General features: G+C 50.5%; 1 protein-coding gene across 3 annotated transcripts in view; it reads right to left on the bottom strand.

The window, feature by feature from the left end:
- MAD1L1 (mitotic arrest deficient 1 like 1) overlaps positions 1 to 16,559 on the bottom strand; it is a 3,106,940-nt gene that overhangs the window by 1,806,303 nt on the left and 1,284,078 nt on the right. For all 3 annotated transcript variants that reach the window (XM_069647622.1, XM_069647623.1, XM_069647624.1), the window contains one exon: positions 15,622 to 15,762. In XM_069647622.1, coding sequence (XP_069503723.1) covers positions 15,622 to 15,762 — 141 coding nt within the window. The remainder of the gene's footprint in view (positions 1 to 15,621; positions 15,763 to 16,559) is intronic.

Here is a 16,559-nt window from a genome sequence, read left to right as displayed (position 1 = left end):
TGCCAGTCAGTAGCTTCTAATCTTTGTAAATAACAGATATTACCCATTACTGAACTAAAGGTTGTCCTGGGTAGCATAGCTCAGTGGCAACGCTCGTCTGTGACGCAGAGCAACATGTTCGAATCCCGGGTCGCGCTTGGGATTAAGTGCGTTATAAATAACCAATTAATAATAAAGGATTTGATCAACTTCATAAGCATGAAAATCAGACTGCCCTGTTGGAATTTCCACATATTATGGCGGATTTCACAAAGAGCTCTGGAGAGCTACATCTTTTTGTACCGGTGTCCCTGGGATGAACCCACTTATATGACAGAGGTAAATGTTTTCTCACTAGGCTTCAAAGTAACTGTTCAATATGAAAAATGTAAAGACCATTACAGCTAGTACAGCGGACATGCCACTGCCCACTTTTTTCAAACATCTTTACTTCATTCGCACTCTTTCCTTAAAATGATGCTGAAACAGCACTTTAAAATCATGCATGCTCAGTAAATTCCAGTGTTTTTAGTGAATGTCCTTTTTCCTTCCTCTACATTATTAAAATACAAGGCTATGCGCATCACAGTGAAATAGGGTGTGAGCCCAAAATACTGGAATGATCGAATATTTTACAAACTACATGCAATAACTTGAGATCTCTAAACTGGGTTGTACTATGTTCAAGGCAGGCATCCTTAGAAAACCCTGTGTGTTAAAAGGCACTGTCTTGTACTCATTGTTTGACACCTGCATCATCTTGTTATTCATTATGTTGATTAATGTGCATATATTATGTACATTAACTTTTCATGTGTGATTAAACTTGCCAGAGAAAAGGGCCAGTCCCATGTCATTGGTGGGGTCTGCTTCAGACCAGAGGCATAGACAGGGTAGGGCTTGAGCAGGCGATGCCCACCCGAAATCTATAAATGCCCGCTCAGCAGCGCTGTGTGGGCATTTGCAGCATTAATGTCACTGTGGTGGGCCCAAATACATTAGCTTCAGGCCCCACTTGCAAGACAATCCTGTCTACGCCTCTGCTTAAGACTCCAATAAAACTGCTGTTCACTGCAAATGCTTTGCTTAAATACCAATAAGTCCCTTCAGGCCCTGCAGCAATATGCTGTGTACCAAACTACACATCCCAGAATGCACTGGGTTGCATCACTGGCCATCTTGATCGAGCCCGTGCAGTGGGAAATGTAGGCGGGTGCTCTTGATAGAGTTTAAAATTGATAATAACATCTCTGCTGAGATGGTTGAAAGGATTAGTAAGTTGATTTAATAATAAAAGTGTCATCAAACGTTGCCAATCGGAAGCCACATGAACAAGCATGTCAGTAAACTGTGGAAACGATAGCATTGGCAAATAAAATAGAATTATCCTCAAGTGTAACGTGCCTGCTGAAAGGACTAGATAGTACACACATGACAACACAAGCAACTCGGCCGTCCCCAGACTTCCAGGAACAACAAAGTTTGATGCAATAGCAGCAAAAGAACTAAAGAAAATAAGTGGCTGATGTTGAAACTCAGTTGGAGTCGGCATAGCCTTGATATTTGCGGCCTGACGTTGTGGCAGAACTTAATGCGACTGTGGGGGGAGCAACCGAGAAGGCGACGTGCTAGTCTGGAAGTGAGAAGGTGGGGTGCGGGCATTGTGTTAAAGTAGTACGAGAAACAAGGGTGTTTCTGTGTTAAAAAATGCGAAAGGCACTTAACATTCGGAAAGCACACACCAAGCAACAGTTAGATTCCTGAATCTAAGATCTTCTCGAGGTGAAATACAATATATGAAAACTGTTTCAAATTAGCTACGTTACTTTCGATGTTAATATTAACGCATGTTTCCATTACATCCTATCACATCCGAACCCTGCATCTGTCAAACAATGGAAAATAATGAGGTAACCATTTCACACATTACAAAATGTTAAACGCCTTCAAAATACACTTCCAACACCCAAAGGCCATTTTTTGCAGTTTGCCCAATTGCATTCTGGTATTTCGGTCGCAGTGTGCTTGGAGCAAGTGGAATTGGATGGGCTTCCTGGCACAGAGCGAGAGGATGCCGCAGAGGGGGTGTAACTCGTCTGCAGGGCACCATGTGGGGTTATGTTACGGTATTCCCTAGCCCCATCACAGTTAACTCAAGACGACCCAAATAACCACCAACATTCCCCCAGCAATGCCAGCCAAGATTAAACTACATCTTTACATCTCTGTTGCTAGCTATGAGCCCAGACTCCAGGTAAGCCCAAAGCTCCGGTCGTGCAATAAACTGATGCAGCCTAAACCCAGCACAGCCAAGCCAAAACCAAGAGTCCACACGTCTGCTGACACACGCAAACAAATCTAGCAGTAGATGCATGTCATGAAAGGAACAAGTTACTTACCTGTAACTGTTGTTCTCCAGCATGGGTCTGGCATGGATTCACATGCTCGTGAATATTCCCCGTCAAGAAAAAATCACTATCAGTTTCGTTTCTGATCTGTCTTTCTTAGTAGTAACCAATCACTGATCTCTGGGTCATACTGCCCCCAGCCAATGACTGCCCTCTCCATAAGCCCCGCCTCTGGCAGCCATCCTCAGATTTGGTAGCACGCCAAGTGGCAGTATGACCAAGTGAAGAGCCGCAGAGGGGTAGGTGGGAGGGTTTCGCATGTGAATTCATGCCAGACCCATGCTGGAGAACAACAGTTACAGGTAAGTAACTTGTTCCTTCTCCAGCATGGGGTCTGGTATGGATTCACATGCTCATGAATAAAAGAATACATAACAGTATACACATGCACAACCATGTGAGGTGGCAACAGGCTCAACATTAAGCAATACAACAACTCAACAACAAGCATCTCTTACCTCCTCACCAGGCTCACCTTAAGCGAACAGGTTGCGCAGCACTGCTTGGCCGACCCTGGAGTCCCGATCGACGCAGCAGAATCTTGTGAAGGTGTGCGTCGATCTCCACGTAGCAGCCCTGCAGATGTCCAGCAGGGGCACACCAGACAGGAACGCCGTGGTAGCAGCGATCGCTCTGGTCGAATGGGCTCACGGGCGGCCGGGCAGCAGTCGGTTTGCCAACCAGTGACAATGCATGATGCAGCCGGAGAGCCATCTGGCAATGGAAGTCTTCGAGAGAGCCTTCCCTTGATTCACAGACCCAAAGTTCACGAATAGCTGTGACGTCTTCCGAAAACTCTTCATGCGGTCCACATAGAACTTCAGCGCTCTAGCTACATCCAGCGAGTGCAAAGTCCTCTCGGACGGCGTCGAAGGCGACGGGAAGAAAACTGGTAACACCAAGGGCTCGTTGAGGTGGAAGTCAGACGGCACCTTGGGCATGAAGGAGGGGGGCGTCCTAAGCACTACCCTTGAATCATGAAAAGTCAAGTATGGAGGCTTGCAAGATAGGGCCTGAATCTCTCCCACTCATCGTGCAGAGGTGATGGCCACAAGGAATGCTGTCTTCCATGACAGGAACTTCAAGGGCGCCGAATGCATAGGCTCGAATGGGGCTCCCATGAGCCTGGTCAGCACCACATTAAGTTTCCACGCCGGGGCAGGAGCCTTCACCGGCGGGATGGAACGGAATAGTCCCGTCATAAATTCCTTTACCAGGCGATGAGACCACAAGGACGCCCGTCCCGTAGTCCTGGTATATCGGGAGATGGCAGCCAGATGTATTTTTATGGAGGCGTGGGCCAGTCCAGCTTTGGCCAGCGACAGTAAGTACGGCAGCACTTGAGGGCCCGTAATCCGCAGGAGGTTAGTCTTCTGTGCACGGCACCAGACAGAGAACCTCTTCCATTTATGACCGTAACACTTGAGAGTTGAGGACGCCCTGGCCTTTGCAAGAACCTCTCTGCAATCAGCCGGGATATCGTACCCTCCAAACTCTAGCGCTGCAGGAGCCAGGCAAGTTCAGCGACTGTGGGTCGTGGTGTAGAATGGCGCCTCCTTCTCTGGAGAGAAGATCCGCGTCCGCCGGCAGCCTAATTGGCGGGGACGTTGACAAGTCCAGAAGGCCCGGGAACCAGACCTGCCTCAGCCACGCCGGTGCAACAAGGATCATCCTGCACCTGGACTTCTTGAGCTGGCTGATGAGGCGGAGCAGCAACGGCAATGGCGGGAACGTGTATAGAAACAGGCCGTCCCAAGGAAACGAGAAAGCATCGCGCATGCTCCTCGGCTGTGGGAACCTGCTGGCGAACCTCTGGCACTTGGAGTTCGAGCCGTCGCAAACAGGTCGATCTGGGGTTTGCCCCATCGTTGGAAGAGTCGATCCACTTGATCCTGTCGCAGTTCCCACTCGTGGCACGAGCGCAGCTCCCTGCTGAGTGAGTCGGCGATGGTGTTTTTTATTCCTGCCAGGTGGAAGGGAACCAGAAACATCCCCTGGGCGACGGCCCAGTGCCAGAGATCCTGGGCCTCCTTGGATAGGGCTGGGGATCTGGTGCCTCCCTGCTTCCGTATGTAGAACATCGTGGTGATGTTGTCGGTGAAGATCCTCACCACTTTGTCCTTGAGGGACGGGAGGAACGACTTGAGCGCCCAGAACACTGCACGGAGCTCCAAGATGTTGATGTGAAGAGACCTCTCCTCTGGGAGCCAAAGGCCTCTTGCGTGGAGATCTCCGGTGTGGGCCCCCCCCCCAACCCTCCAGAGAGGCGTCCGTAGTCACTGTCTCCTGAAACGCCGGGGTATGAAAGTCTGTGCCCATTGTGAGGTGAGCCCGGGTGCCCCACCATAGGATCGCCCAACGGAAATCCTCGTCGAGGGGGATCCTGTCCTCAAAGCAGCCCCCCGCCTGAAACCAGCGGGCGTTGAGGAACTCCTATATCGGACGCATCCGAAGTCTGCAAAGGGGTTCAAGGTAGATGCATGAGGACATCATCCCGAGAAGGGACTTGCTGGGCCTCACCCTGGCCACGTTCGTGGCCAACAGTCGCCGTACCTTGCCCAGGATGGTTTTGGTCCTCTCCTCTGAACGGGAGGCCAATTGCTCCACTGTATCGAGCTTCGCCCCCCCAAAAACAGTGCTACTTGCGACGGAACCAGGTGGGATTTGGGGTAGCTGATGGAGAACCCCAGCTCCTTGAGCAACCGGACGGTCCTCACCGTATGATCGACGGCGAGTTCCCTTGACCTTGCCCGGATTAGCCAGTCGTCCAGGTAGGGGTAGACGTGGATCCCCTGCAGGTGCTGCCACTGGTGCCAGGCACTTGGTGAAAACCCTGGGTGCCGACTTTAATCCGAACGGTAGGGCTCTGAATTGGTAGTGGCGTCCTTGAACCACGAACCTGAGGAACTTCCTGTGCCTTTTTAGAATGGGGATGTGGAAGTAAGCATCCTCCAGGTCCAGCGACGATAGGAAGTCGCCTTCCTCCAGCTGTCCCAGTACGTGCTGGAGGGTGACCATCCTGAATTTCTGCGCCTTGATGTATTTGTTTAACCGGCGCAGGTCTAGGATGGGACACCAACCTCCTGTCTTCTTCCTGACGAGGAAGTACCTTGAGTATACTGCAGAGCCCCGGAGCCTCCTGGGGACGAGCTCGATGGCACCTTTCTTGAGCATCGCCTTTACCTCCAACAGCAGTTGAGGGACGTGATTCTCCTTCCTGGCCACGGGAGGAATGCAAGGGCACCACTTTAGGAATTCCAGCGAGTGCCCGTTGGCCAGGGTGTCCAACACCCAACGATCGGTGGAGATGGACTCCCACACCCTGACGAACTTCGTCAGTCGGCCTCCCACTGGGGTGCTTCGGTGGGGGCCCGACCACCCGGCCGGGTCAGTCTTGCTTGGAAGCGGCTCTGCCTCCTTGGCGACGACAGCAGGAACCCCCTTGCTTGCCGCGACCTGTGTAGGCCTCCTGGAAGAGGAGCAGGCCGTCTGGCGTTAGGTGGAGGAGCCAACGCTGGATCCTTTGGAGGCACCCTGTCTGCCTCCAGAGCTCCGAAAGGGCCGTCGCTGCTGAAGCACCCCAAGGGCCTGGGCCATCTCCGAGTCGGTCTTGATGGCCTGTAGAGACTCATCCACCGCCTTACCAAAGAGGTTGTTGCCGTCGAACGGCATGTCCAACACTCTGGCCTGGACGTCCTGGCGAAAGTCTGTCGCCTTGAGCCATCCTGGTCGTCGGAGGCAAACTCTGCTACCCAGTTGGTGAAATCCGGTATCGGCAATGTCCGTTGCCACCGTAATGGCGTGATCCGACGCCACCTCACCCTCCTGCAGAATTTCTAGGGCCTCCACCCTTTTGTCATTAGGCAGGAAATTTAGCAGGGGAGCCATCTTGAACCAGAGCTCCCTGTCGTAGCGGGCCACGATAGCTAAGGCATTGGCCGCCTTAATCGTCGTTGCCGCCGACGAAATGACTCGTCGTCCCAACTTCTTACCCTCGCTGTCCGGCGGGGAAGTGGAAGTTGAAGCCGCCGCGCCCGCTGCCTTCTTCTTAGCCGCTGCCAAGACGACCGAGTCGGGCGTGGGCTGGGCCCTGAGGGACAAGGGGGCAGCATCGGGGACTCGGTACTTCTTCTCGTACCTGTCCCTCTTGGCGGGTGTCGTGGCAGGGTTCTTGAGGACAGCAAGCCCCTCGTCCCAGATGCCGCCGAGTAAAGGCACCGCGAGGACCGTCTTCCTCTTAGCCTCTCGTCGTTGGTACAGAAACCCCTCCTTTTTCTGTTCTTCAGGGCAGAGCTGGAAGAGCTGGGATGCCCTGGTTATCATGGCGTGGAAAGAGCCAACCTCGCCCGTGGGGTGGGGGGGTTATGGTGACGACGGGATGTCTGCTGTGTCATCGCCGCCGTCGTCGTCCGTCCCCGTATCCTCTCCCGGCGAGGGGGATGAGGGGTCCACCGGCGAGGGGGATGAGCGGTCCACTGGCCTCGCGGGCACAAAGGGCAGAGAGGGGTGGACTCTACTCCGCTTGTTTGGAGGGTTTCCCGACGGGCCTGGTTCTGGATCCTCCGTCGGGGTCCGTGGTAATCTCGTCCTTATCTCGGTGCATAAGGATTGGATTGCCAACAAAATGGCCGCCGAGCTATCCTGGGGCTCGGGCAATGGCTGCGACGGACAGGATGGCCGCTCCACTGGGCCCTGTTCGTCGTCCTTGTCACCATCTTCGATCACGTCAGCCGGGACCGTCCCCTGGGATCGAACCTTCTCGAACCTCTCGTTGAGGTTTATGAACCTCTCGTTGAGGCCTATTGACCTTTCTTTGAGGCCCCTCTCGGTCTCCACCAGTTCCTCCTCAGAGGCTGATTCCGAGTCTGTAACGGCCTCCACCACCCCTCTTTTTCAGCCGGGGGCTTCACGGGGGTCTTAGCGGTGGGCTGGAAAGAGAATTCCCTCCGCGGCGGCAGGGATACTCTGGGCCCAGAGGCCGTTTCCATTGGCGTAGTCTCAGCCGGCTCCGCCAGGGTCACAGAGACCACTTTGGTAGAGGCCTTAGCCGGGTGGATCAAGGCCCTCACCACCTTAGGTGCGTCCTGGGCCTTCGCCTTGGGGGGAGGGTCAGTGCCTCGCTTCCCCTTCGAGATCGACCGGGTCCGCTCCAGCAGCTTACCCGGGTCCTCGGACTTCCTCTTCCCCGAACCAGAGCGCTGGCTCGTGGTCGAACGTGCCGGGGAAGTAGCGCCCTGCTTGGCAACCAAGAGCCCGACCTTTCGGCGTTCCCGGAGCCCGCGGACTCGCGGTGCTTGGCCTTCTGTTGGGCCCCCGTCGCCGGGTGCCCTCAAAGGACTTAGAAGCCTGCTCGGACTTCTTCTTTGCCTTCTCACTTGCGGTGCCCTTCTCCAGCCAGGTGGCGAGGCGGGAACGATGATCTTGTTTGGTCCTTTCCGAAAGGTTCTTGCAGAACGCGCAGTCCTTCTCCACGTGCGTCTTGTCCCCATGGAGGCAGTAGTGACATCGCAAATGCTCGTCCTCCTTGAAAACGTTATATAATCCGCATCCAGGGCAGTTCCTGAACAGCTTGGATCTGGGCGTCGAGCTCCCTTTGTCCTGGGCCATGCCCGTTGAGGTAGGCCGCAGATCTTCCGGAATCCTCCAAGAAGTGTAAACTCGATGAAAACTTCACCCTTGAGGGGCATAGACTAATTCCGAAACGGGTCCCCGTTATCGAAAGTAGAAACGGCGGAGCTTGAGGCTCAATTAAACCGAAAAAATGAGAAAATCTCCTGAAAAAACGTGAAAACGCAGTAAAAAAAAACTCGAGAGCTAAACACGAGTACTCCCAACACTTGAGCGTGCAGTAAAAATCTGAGGATGGCTGCCAGAGGCGGGGCTTAGGGAGAGGGCAGTCATTGGCTGGGGGCAGTTTGACCCAGAGATCAGTGATTGGTTACTACTAAGAAAGACAGATCAGAAACGAAACTGATACTGATTTTTTCTTTACCGAGGATTCCCAGCCTGACGACGGAGAATATTCATGAGCATGTGAATCCATCCCAGACCCCATGCTGGAGAAGAGTAGCACTGACGAATGCTGTCAGCCATCATGTCATGACTGTTATTCTATCCCCATAGCAGAACTCAGAGTGAGCCTAAGCCTTGGAAGGATAAAGCTCTTACTATTTATGTATAATTAAGGGCAACATTCTACAGGGGGGTGGTATTATCCGGAGACAAGCTTGGTATAATCCATCTGCAAAGAGCAGAGCTCTGAATGGAAACATTTTGTTTTTCAGGAATAGAGCATGGAGTGGGTCTGGCCATAAAGAGCAGTAGAGATCTGGGCTGGTTTTTGTATTATCAGAAGCAGAGAGCTAGCAAATACCAGGTGAACAGCTTTGATGGAGACAGCATGTTTTCAGAAGTAGACATCTCTGTGAAGTTGGCTATTATTTGTAGTATTGTGGGACGAGCTTGGAGTGAGCCGGGCTATTTTCAGGGGGGAAGCCCTACGTGAGTTTGGGTACTACCAGAAAGAGTCCCAAGTTAACCTGTGTTTTCTCAGCAGCTGAGGTCTACATCTGATATCGTTGGGGACATTTTTAAGGAGGGAGCAGCGTTCTGAGTGAGTCTTGGGTATTTTCAAGGGAAGAGTTCTGTTGGAGGGTTCTATTACCAAGGGAGTTCCGATTGAGCCCCGGTATAACCAGGGTGTCCGGGTGGTATCTGAAGCAGAGGTACTAGGAAGACTGATTAATACTTACATTTGGGTTGGTGTGGGTATATCATGGGCAGTAATCTGGGAGACTTTCTGCTATTTACTGGAGCAGAATTCTGAGTTTGGGTATTACAGTACAGAGCAATGAATGAGGGCCAGCATTACCAGAAGGGCTCCGAGGGAGTATGGGTAATGTATGAGTCGCAAATGAGTTGGTGGGCAATCTGCGCAGAGCACTTGGCGTTGGAGGGGAAAATACAGACACTTCCGTGCATGGCACAGAGAAAGCCTAGCATGAAACCTAGGCAATTAAATTCTGCTACCATCGTCGGCAACCAACTCATCGACAATCGTCTGATGTACGTGCCCTGCCCGCTGCATGAGGTGTACTGCAGTGAGCAGGCCTGTTAACATCACTGTCCTGGGAAGTCATACTGCATTCAGAGACATGGGATATCAATTGGGGGGGTAACATCTGCAGCAAAGGACTGCACAAAAAGGATGTGGCACTAAAATATTCAACTGATGCATCATGGGAGGGGAGGGGCTTTGAGCACCACATGCCTGTGTCGTGCGAGTGCTCCCCTCACTGACCAACGTCATACACATCACAGAAAACATCAGGCCGGCCCACGTGTAATGTCTTCTGCTGACTGCTGCTGTCCAGTGTGTATCCACCTCGGGGGGGGGGGGGGCTACATCTGCTTACAGCCAGGGCTGGGCTGGCTGGGCCAGGCACATGCTGTTGTTGGCCTAATGGCTGCAGAGGCCTCATCGCAATATGTTGCACGTGCTTTGCTTTACCAGAGAGCAGAGGCCTGCAGGCTGCTGCTACTCCCTGTACCGTGTCAACACGTTTCCCTTGCCGGCCAGGTCGGCCTGCTCACGCACATGATTGGCTAGCGCCCACAGCAGGAGGCAACAAGCTCTTAGCTCGATCACTCACTCCCAGGCACCCAGGACAATTTGTTATCATTTGTTGCTGTGTAGAATCATGCACTGTATGTTTTCAAAGTATGGCTGCCTCCTGGCACCACGCCAGCGAATGGCGGGGGTCCTAGGGACACTGCCCAGCACCGCATTGGCCACCTCACTATTGTGCGGGTGCATTTATCAAAGCAAAGTTAAAACTAACTTTCTTTGATGTAGGCCTGCTGCATCTGATCCATCCCACCCGATGTGTGCGGCGAGCAGAGCAACTAGGCAAGAAGTAACGTTAAGTTACCTTAAGTTACTTGATTGCAAAAAGAAAGTTATTTTGCAAAACCGGCCCCAAGGTGGGCTTATAAAACCGGCCCAGGCCATTCCCAATGTCAATTGCGTGCGGTCAGGGGCTGAACGACCGATACGCCAGTCCGACACTGGCTGGCAGCAGCACAAAACAGTTTGTCAGCCTTTTTCTTATTATATTTATATTTTTAAAATTGCAGTTAGCTCAAAAACAAAGCGTGCACTCATTTAAAGTACGTTTTTTGTACGTGTAGTTTTACTTAGGTTTAATGGACTGGGGAGAGGTACTTGTAGTCCCCTTTACTGTCAATAAGTGTTTCTGGATAGAGAAAAATGTTAACATTCTAATGTACGCAGGGGTCAGAGTAATAACTGGCAGGCATTTGTATCGTTTTAATTTGTCTATTATAATATATTATTGTTGATCTATTCTGCTATTGGCTCAAGGGCATTCAGTATGCTTGGAAAATGTGTCCCATTGCATACAATGTCTTGAGAAACTAAGAGTTCTCTAATATCTCACTAAAAAAAAACACCCCTACACCATGACCCGCTTACAGCATTTGAAAAGGGTTTGCAAAATCGTGGTATGAATTTCACACGGTCTACCACCATCTACTAAATCAACGGAACAATTTCTATACTGTAGGTGGTATGTTGAGGAAGGATAGCTCAGGGGCACCGTGCTCGTCTTGGAAGCAAGACAACACAGTGCACCAAAGATACAAATCCCAAACCCGCGCTTAGAAACCACTCGCTGGTATTAAGCGTGCCATAAAAGAACAATTGTAAATGAGACATTGTTCAGTCTTTAAGGTTTATATATATTATGCGAGATACTTTGTGCACTTGCATTTCATTTTACATTATACAATTCAGTATGTGCTTTTATAAACTCGTAGCAAACTCCCTGGCTATCTCAAATTCCTCTTCACAACTCAGACAAACGCAATAGAGATCTAGGGGCAAATACTGAGGCGACAGGGAGCCATAAGAAGGCTTCCAGTTAGACAAAGCGTCATTTGGGCTTACTGCACAAAAACCCAGACTCGCTTGAAGTGGAAAAGGTTGCACTAATGTGACAGGCCAAAACTAACAAATAAACGCTAACCTGGCCCCTGGCCTTACAGACTAAAATTAACTGCTTTAACAATTTGCCAAAACATTAAATAAATAACTCTTTATGCCCCCCAACAAATAAATAGCCCCAACTTCCTCACTACCTATTCCCAGGTCCTTACCATCTTTTCAAGCCTTCGTTCCCGCTTTCTCCCATCATCTCCCCGGGGCCATGCCCCTCCGTCTTCAAGACCTTCTCCCCTCTCTGCACCACCGGGGAAGCGCATTTGTGCAAACAGCACCACCCCCATCTTTACCCGCACTATTCCCCCATTGTGCTTGCCTCCCCCTTATCCAAAGGGCCATGCCCCTGGCACCAGAAAAAAACCCTCCCCTGAGGTGTTCTTTTCTGCCCCACCACCAAACTTCCTACGACTTCCAACTCTTCACCATGTCCCCCCACCTGCAACGTCAAATCCAAGAGGTAGTAGTTATTTCCATAAACCGACAGATGAACCCCATCCTCCCTGAAAACCTCAACATTTTCATATACAATCTCCTTGTGCACCAGAACTTGGACTGCTGCCAAGCCACAAAACTTTATCATCTCCCTATTCATTTTCTTTCTTTGCCGCTCTACCGCACCCTCGCTTACTGCCCCCCTTCCACACTCTCCTCGGTAACAACTTGGTCCATATCAAACTTAACTTAGGCCATATTTCCTTAAGCCATACCAGGTCCCTTTTCATCTTCCTCCACAGAGCTACTCCCGTATCAGGTCATTCTCCCCGGCGTGTATGATCAACCCATCCGGGAACCCAAAACGCTCTTTCATCCCTGCCAGCATGGGCAACAGTTGATCCCAGAGCAACCCCCCAAGCCCCGACCACCTCACAATCGCCACTTCATAGCTGCAGCCCAATTGTGTGCCAAAAATCCTCTTCTCTGCCTCTCTAGCCGTCGACTTCACAATAGAATGCCCGACAATCCAGATTTGCAGTATCTGCCCCAGCCTCCTCGCCGTCCATGAAAAAGAAATAACATTGTCACTCCATGTTAGGGAGAATTCTCATTTATGGCTAATCTCCCTCACATAGTGAGTCCCTCAGCAGGTTTGCTGGATTTCTGGGGTTTATTCTTTCCACTTGGTAAGAGTGTGAGCCTTTTTCCCACTCTTGCATGTGTTTTGCCATGTGTATTTCTACTGTTTGTGTGATCATGGGCTCTGGAGCACAAAACTCCATGAGACCCACCTTTTATGCGTGTTACACAGCACCTTCCGTGCAGTGACACAGGGTTGTCTTTTAGACTTCCCAATAACTCCGTTTTTTTGGGTATGGCTACTGTCCCCCAGAAACATGTAAAGTTGCCATTAACTTTATATAGTCACTTTAAAACTACAGACCCAGTACACCCCATCTTACATGAGGTATTGGAATCAGTAACCACGCTTTTTTTTTTTTTTTTTTAAATATCCCTACCTGCCTACCAAGGTTCCCCAAAAAATACCGCTATCAAGCCCTAATACCCAACGCCACTCCAAGAGGCTAAGCGGCCCCGAAAAAGAGGCTGCCCTTGCTCCCAGCCCCAAAACAAAGCACCTAACTGCCGCCACCTAGCAGCGCATAGACCTCACTGCACTAGCAGCCCTACTTGAAAGGCTGCCGGGCCTGCAACCCAGCACTATGGCAAAATTTAGTGCAGCCCCTTTAACAATCCTAACCTGAAACCTCTGGCCGCTCCCCGCTATCGCGCCCACGGCAGGACCAACAAAACAACTCCCACGTCCCCGACGCAGCCTACCTACATCCCCCCACACCTAGTGGGCCGGGGCCCCTGCGCCCAGAAGAGCTCCCCTCAGCACCACACCGCAACCGACCAGCCAGCCACAGCCAGGAAACCTCTGTACCACCAAACCAGGGAGACCCCCAACCACCTAACCACCGGGGAAACCCTCTCGGACCAACGGGGTGCCCCCCCCACCAAAAAGGTACGGATTGGGAGTGCCTCATCTATGGCAACAACTCCCCTATTTCTATCCTTCTTCCCCTTCATTTTTTTTGTGCCACTATTAATGCACGCCCCAACACCTAACTGCCCTGCTACCTGCCCCTGCCTCACCTCCTATATCCCACGCTACCAGGCCCCACGCAGGGAAGCTCAGGAGCAGGCGACCTAGACAAAAGTTCGCCCTCAACGGTCACCTGCTCCCAAACCTTCCTGCCCCTTTAAATACCTCCCCTAGCAGCGCCCACAACCACCCAGGGAAGAAACGCTACGAGTTCCCCCCAGGGCCCTCCTTGCACTTGAGGTTTACTGTAGCGCTCGCCACTTACTTTGGGATCAGTGAGGTGAAAGCATTCACCCTGGGAATCGGGAGAGATTAGCACTGATATGAGATTCACCCAGGTACTGCAACGGACATGAGGTTTCACTGTAGTTTAGGGGATACCTAACCGGATACTGATAACGGGGTATCAGCGATGTAGTGTCATTAAGAATAGATACTACTGAACAGCATGCCATGGATACTGAAGAGCACAAGGTACTATTAGTTGCAGGCTTCCCCCAAGTTCCTGAAAGTGATCTTAAGGATCGAAGTTTCATCAGCCTTTCCTTTCATTTGGTCGATGTAATTTGACTGACCTGAAATTTACATTCATATCACTTTACCACCTTAGGTTATTATTGGGTTGAATGATGACCTTGGTATGTAAAGCAAAATTCTCTGTTTGGGTCACTTCAGCACCTGCAAGAACCTTCCCACATGCTGAATTCCCAAGTCTGTATTCATTGGTCAGGTCTGCTTCATGTTAATTAGCATGCCCTTTCCCTTTCCTCTCTGCTACAATATGCATCCTATAAACACATCTCGAGTCAAATGGCATTTTGCTCCTCAATATGCCAATTTCACATCGACCAGGTATCGGTCAGAACCTGCTCCCTTTTCTTGAATGTGCCTCCTCATCTACAAGGTCCCTAGCTAGAACCCGCCTGCTCCTGGATGACAACCCTGCTCCTTCAGCCAGGTTTCTTCTGCTCTCTCATGGCCATACCATTTATTTTCCAGTATAAACTCATCCCCAGCCTTTCCCCAATTCTTCATGTCTGAACAATGTTCATGCATGTCCTGCCTATCCACATGGGTTAATACTCCATTCCGCCCACATCGCAATGACTAATCTTCCCTTCCCGAAAGGTCTCTTGCTCAGGCACCGTCTGGGCATAGTGTCCTCTCTTACTTAAGGTTTTGTCGCTGATGCCACCCCAAGCTACAACACGCAGACTTACCATGCAGGTTTCATTGCATTTGGCTCGTTCTCTTTGCACCGCTTCCCTCCAAATGTCATGTTACGCCCTCCGGCATGGCCAATGAATCCCGACCCCAGCTTGTCTGCTTTCCACTAGGAAGAGCTTTGCTTTTTTTGGCGTGCTGCGCATTAAAGGCAACAACACTTTTTCCATTAACAAGCTTGCACCAATTTCAAGTCAGCCTAATGACAGCAGAATGGATTAACCAGTAGCATGTCACAAATGCCATGGATCTCACCCATGTCTTCTCGGTGAGTCATTTCTCCAAGGCAGGCGAAAGAAACAGAAAAATAGACAACCTTAGACAGCCCCGCCCTCCCTCCCCCAGAGATGCAAACACCAATGCATTTCAAGGTTTGCATGGCGAGCACCAGTGTTTTGAAAGCGCTTTCCATACTTGAAAACAACCACTTTCATTAAAGAGCAGTTCTATTACTAATGCTGGGTTTTATTTTTAGTTTAGAGAAAAACATTACCCACTGAAGCGTTCTCCAGAGAGCTGCTGTTCATCACTTAACATTTCCCCATTGTACAGTACTACATGTGGAGACATTCCACTTCTAAATCCTGAAAATGTATGAGACTCCGAAAATGGGACTTTAAAATGAGGAATACGTATAATTTATCTGCCGCCGCAGAGGGGAGAAGTATAAATGGAAATACAGTCAACTTTTCATAAAATGCATTATACGACAGCTTCAATCTTAATACGCATGAAACATTTGCAGCTGCTTTATGAATACATTGCTGGCAACATATCGAGCTGCTTTGTCCTAGATTTCGGGGATTCGGGCAAAAGTATTAGAATTTTGCATGCAGTCCGACTCCAAGTCGGAGTCAAAGCACCCTTATCGGCAATGTCCAGATCTCTCAGCCTGGAGACCAAGCGGTGATGGAAGGATTGATTCATGGAAATCGCTCACTTACCTCCATCTCTTTGTTTTGGGTGTGCACCTTCTGCAGCATCTCCTCGGCCTCGCGCAGGCGCTGGTAGAGCTGTGGCGAATGTTCTGCCGGAGTCAGCTCACTGTCATAGGAGTCCAGAATCGCCCGCATGCCGTCTCTCTCCTGGGGAAGGACGATAAAAGAATAAGAGTCATTGAGGAGAGTTTAAGTGAGGCATTGGATTCAAGCACTACAAGAACCACGGTCATGCGCAGCAGAACTGTAGCATGCGTGCCTGCTGACAAACCGCAGGTGGGGACTATTATTTATAAAGTGCATGACTGTCATGTTACTTGAATGGGTTACTCTAGTCAATGATCTCTCGCAGAGTAACCTTTGTAGACAGTTCTGGGTAATGTACTTGGCAGGGAAGGTGCAAGGAAGCAGTTCAATGATGAGACAAATCCTTACGCCTTTAAGGCAGATGTTCAGCAGAGAACCCACATCTAGACGTGTGTCATTTGGGAAGAAGGGAAGGGAAATAGCAGGCAAGTGGCCCTGTGCCATCAGGATCCCCTTTACTCAACCCTGGCTAGAATTCAAGGTCCATTCTTACAATGGAAAAAGTACAACTGGAAGTTTGAACTTGTGAATAAAGGGGATACAGGCTACGTGGGGCCAGTTGGAAACACTGCAGAAATGTCAACAGGATCCAGTTGCCACTACATGTGAACAGTGAGAAAGGCACCAAGCAATAGAGTCAGAAGTAGAGCGAAAGAACATTAGCCTGAACAGGCGCAATAGTCTAACTGCGCACGAATTACTGAGCTGAACTAATCAGCACAAAGTGCAGAGCAACACTGGGCACAGGGACTATGAATAGATATAAAACGTACTAGAGGACTTGTGATGCTATGTAGTCACGCTGTTAACTGTTGGCAAACTACATTCTGATCATAAGTGGCAGCAAGGAGTGCAAC

The sequence above is a fragment of the Ambystoma mexicanum genome, chromosome 2q (genome assembly GCF_040938575.1).
Source record: "Ambystoma mexicanum isolate Mex_15411 chromosome 2q, UKY_AmexF1_1, whole genome shotgun sequence".
NCBI classification, from domain to species: domain Eukaryota; kingdom Metazoa; phylum Chordata; class Amphibia; order Caudata; family Ambystomatidae; genus Ambystoma; species Ambystoma mexicanum.
The sequence above is the reverse complement of the archived record's forward strand: the minus strand, read 5'-3'. Positions and strand labels throughout refer to the sequence as shown.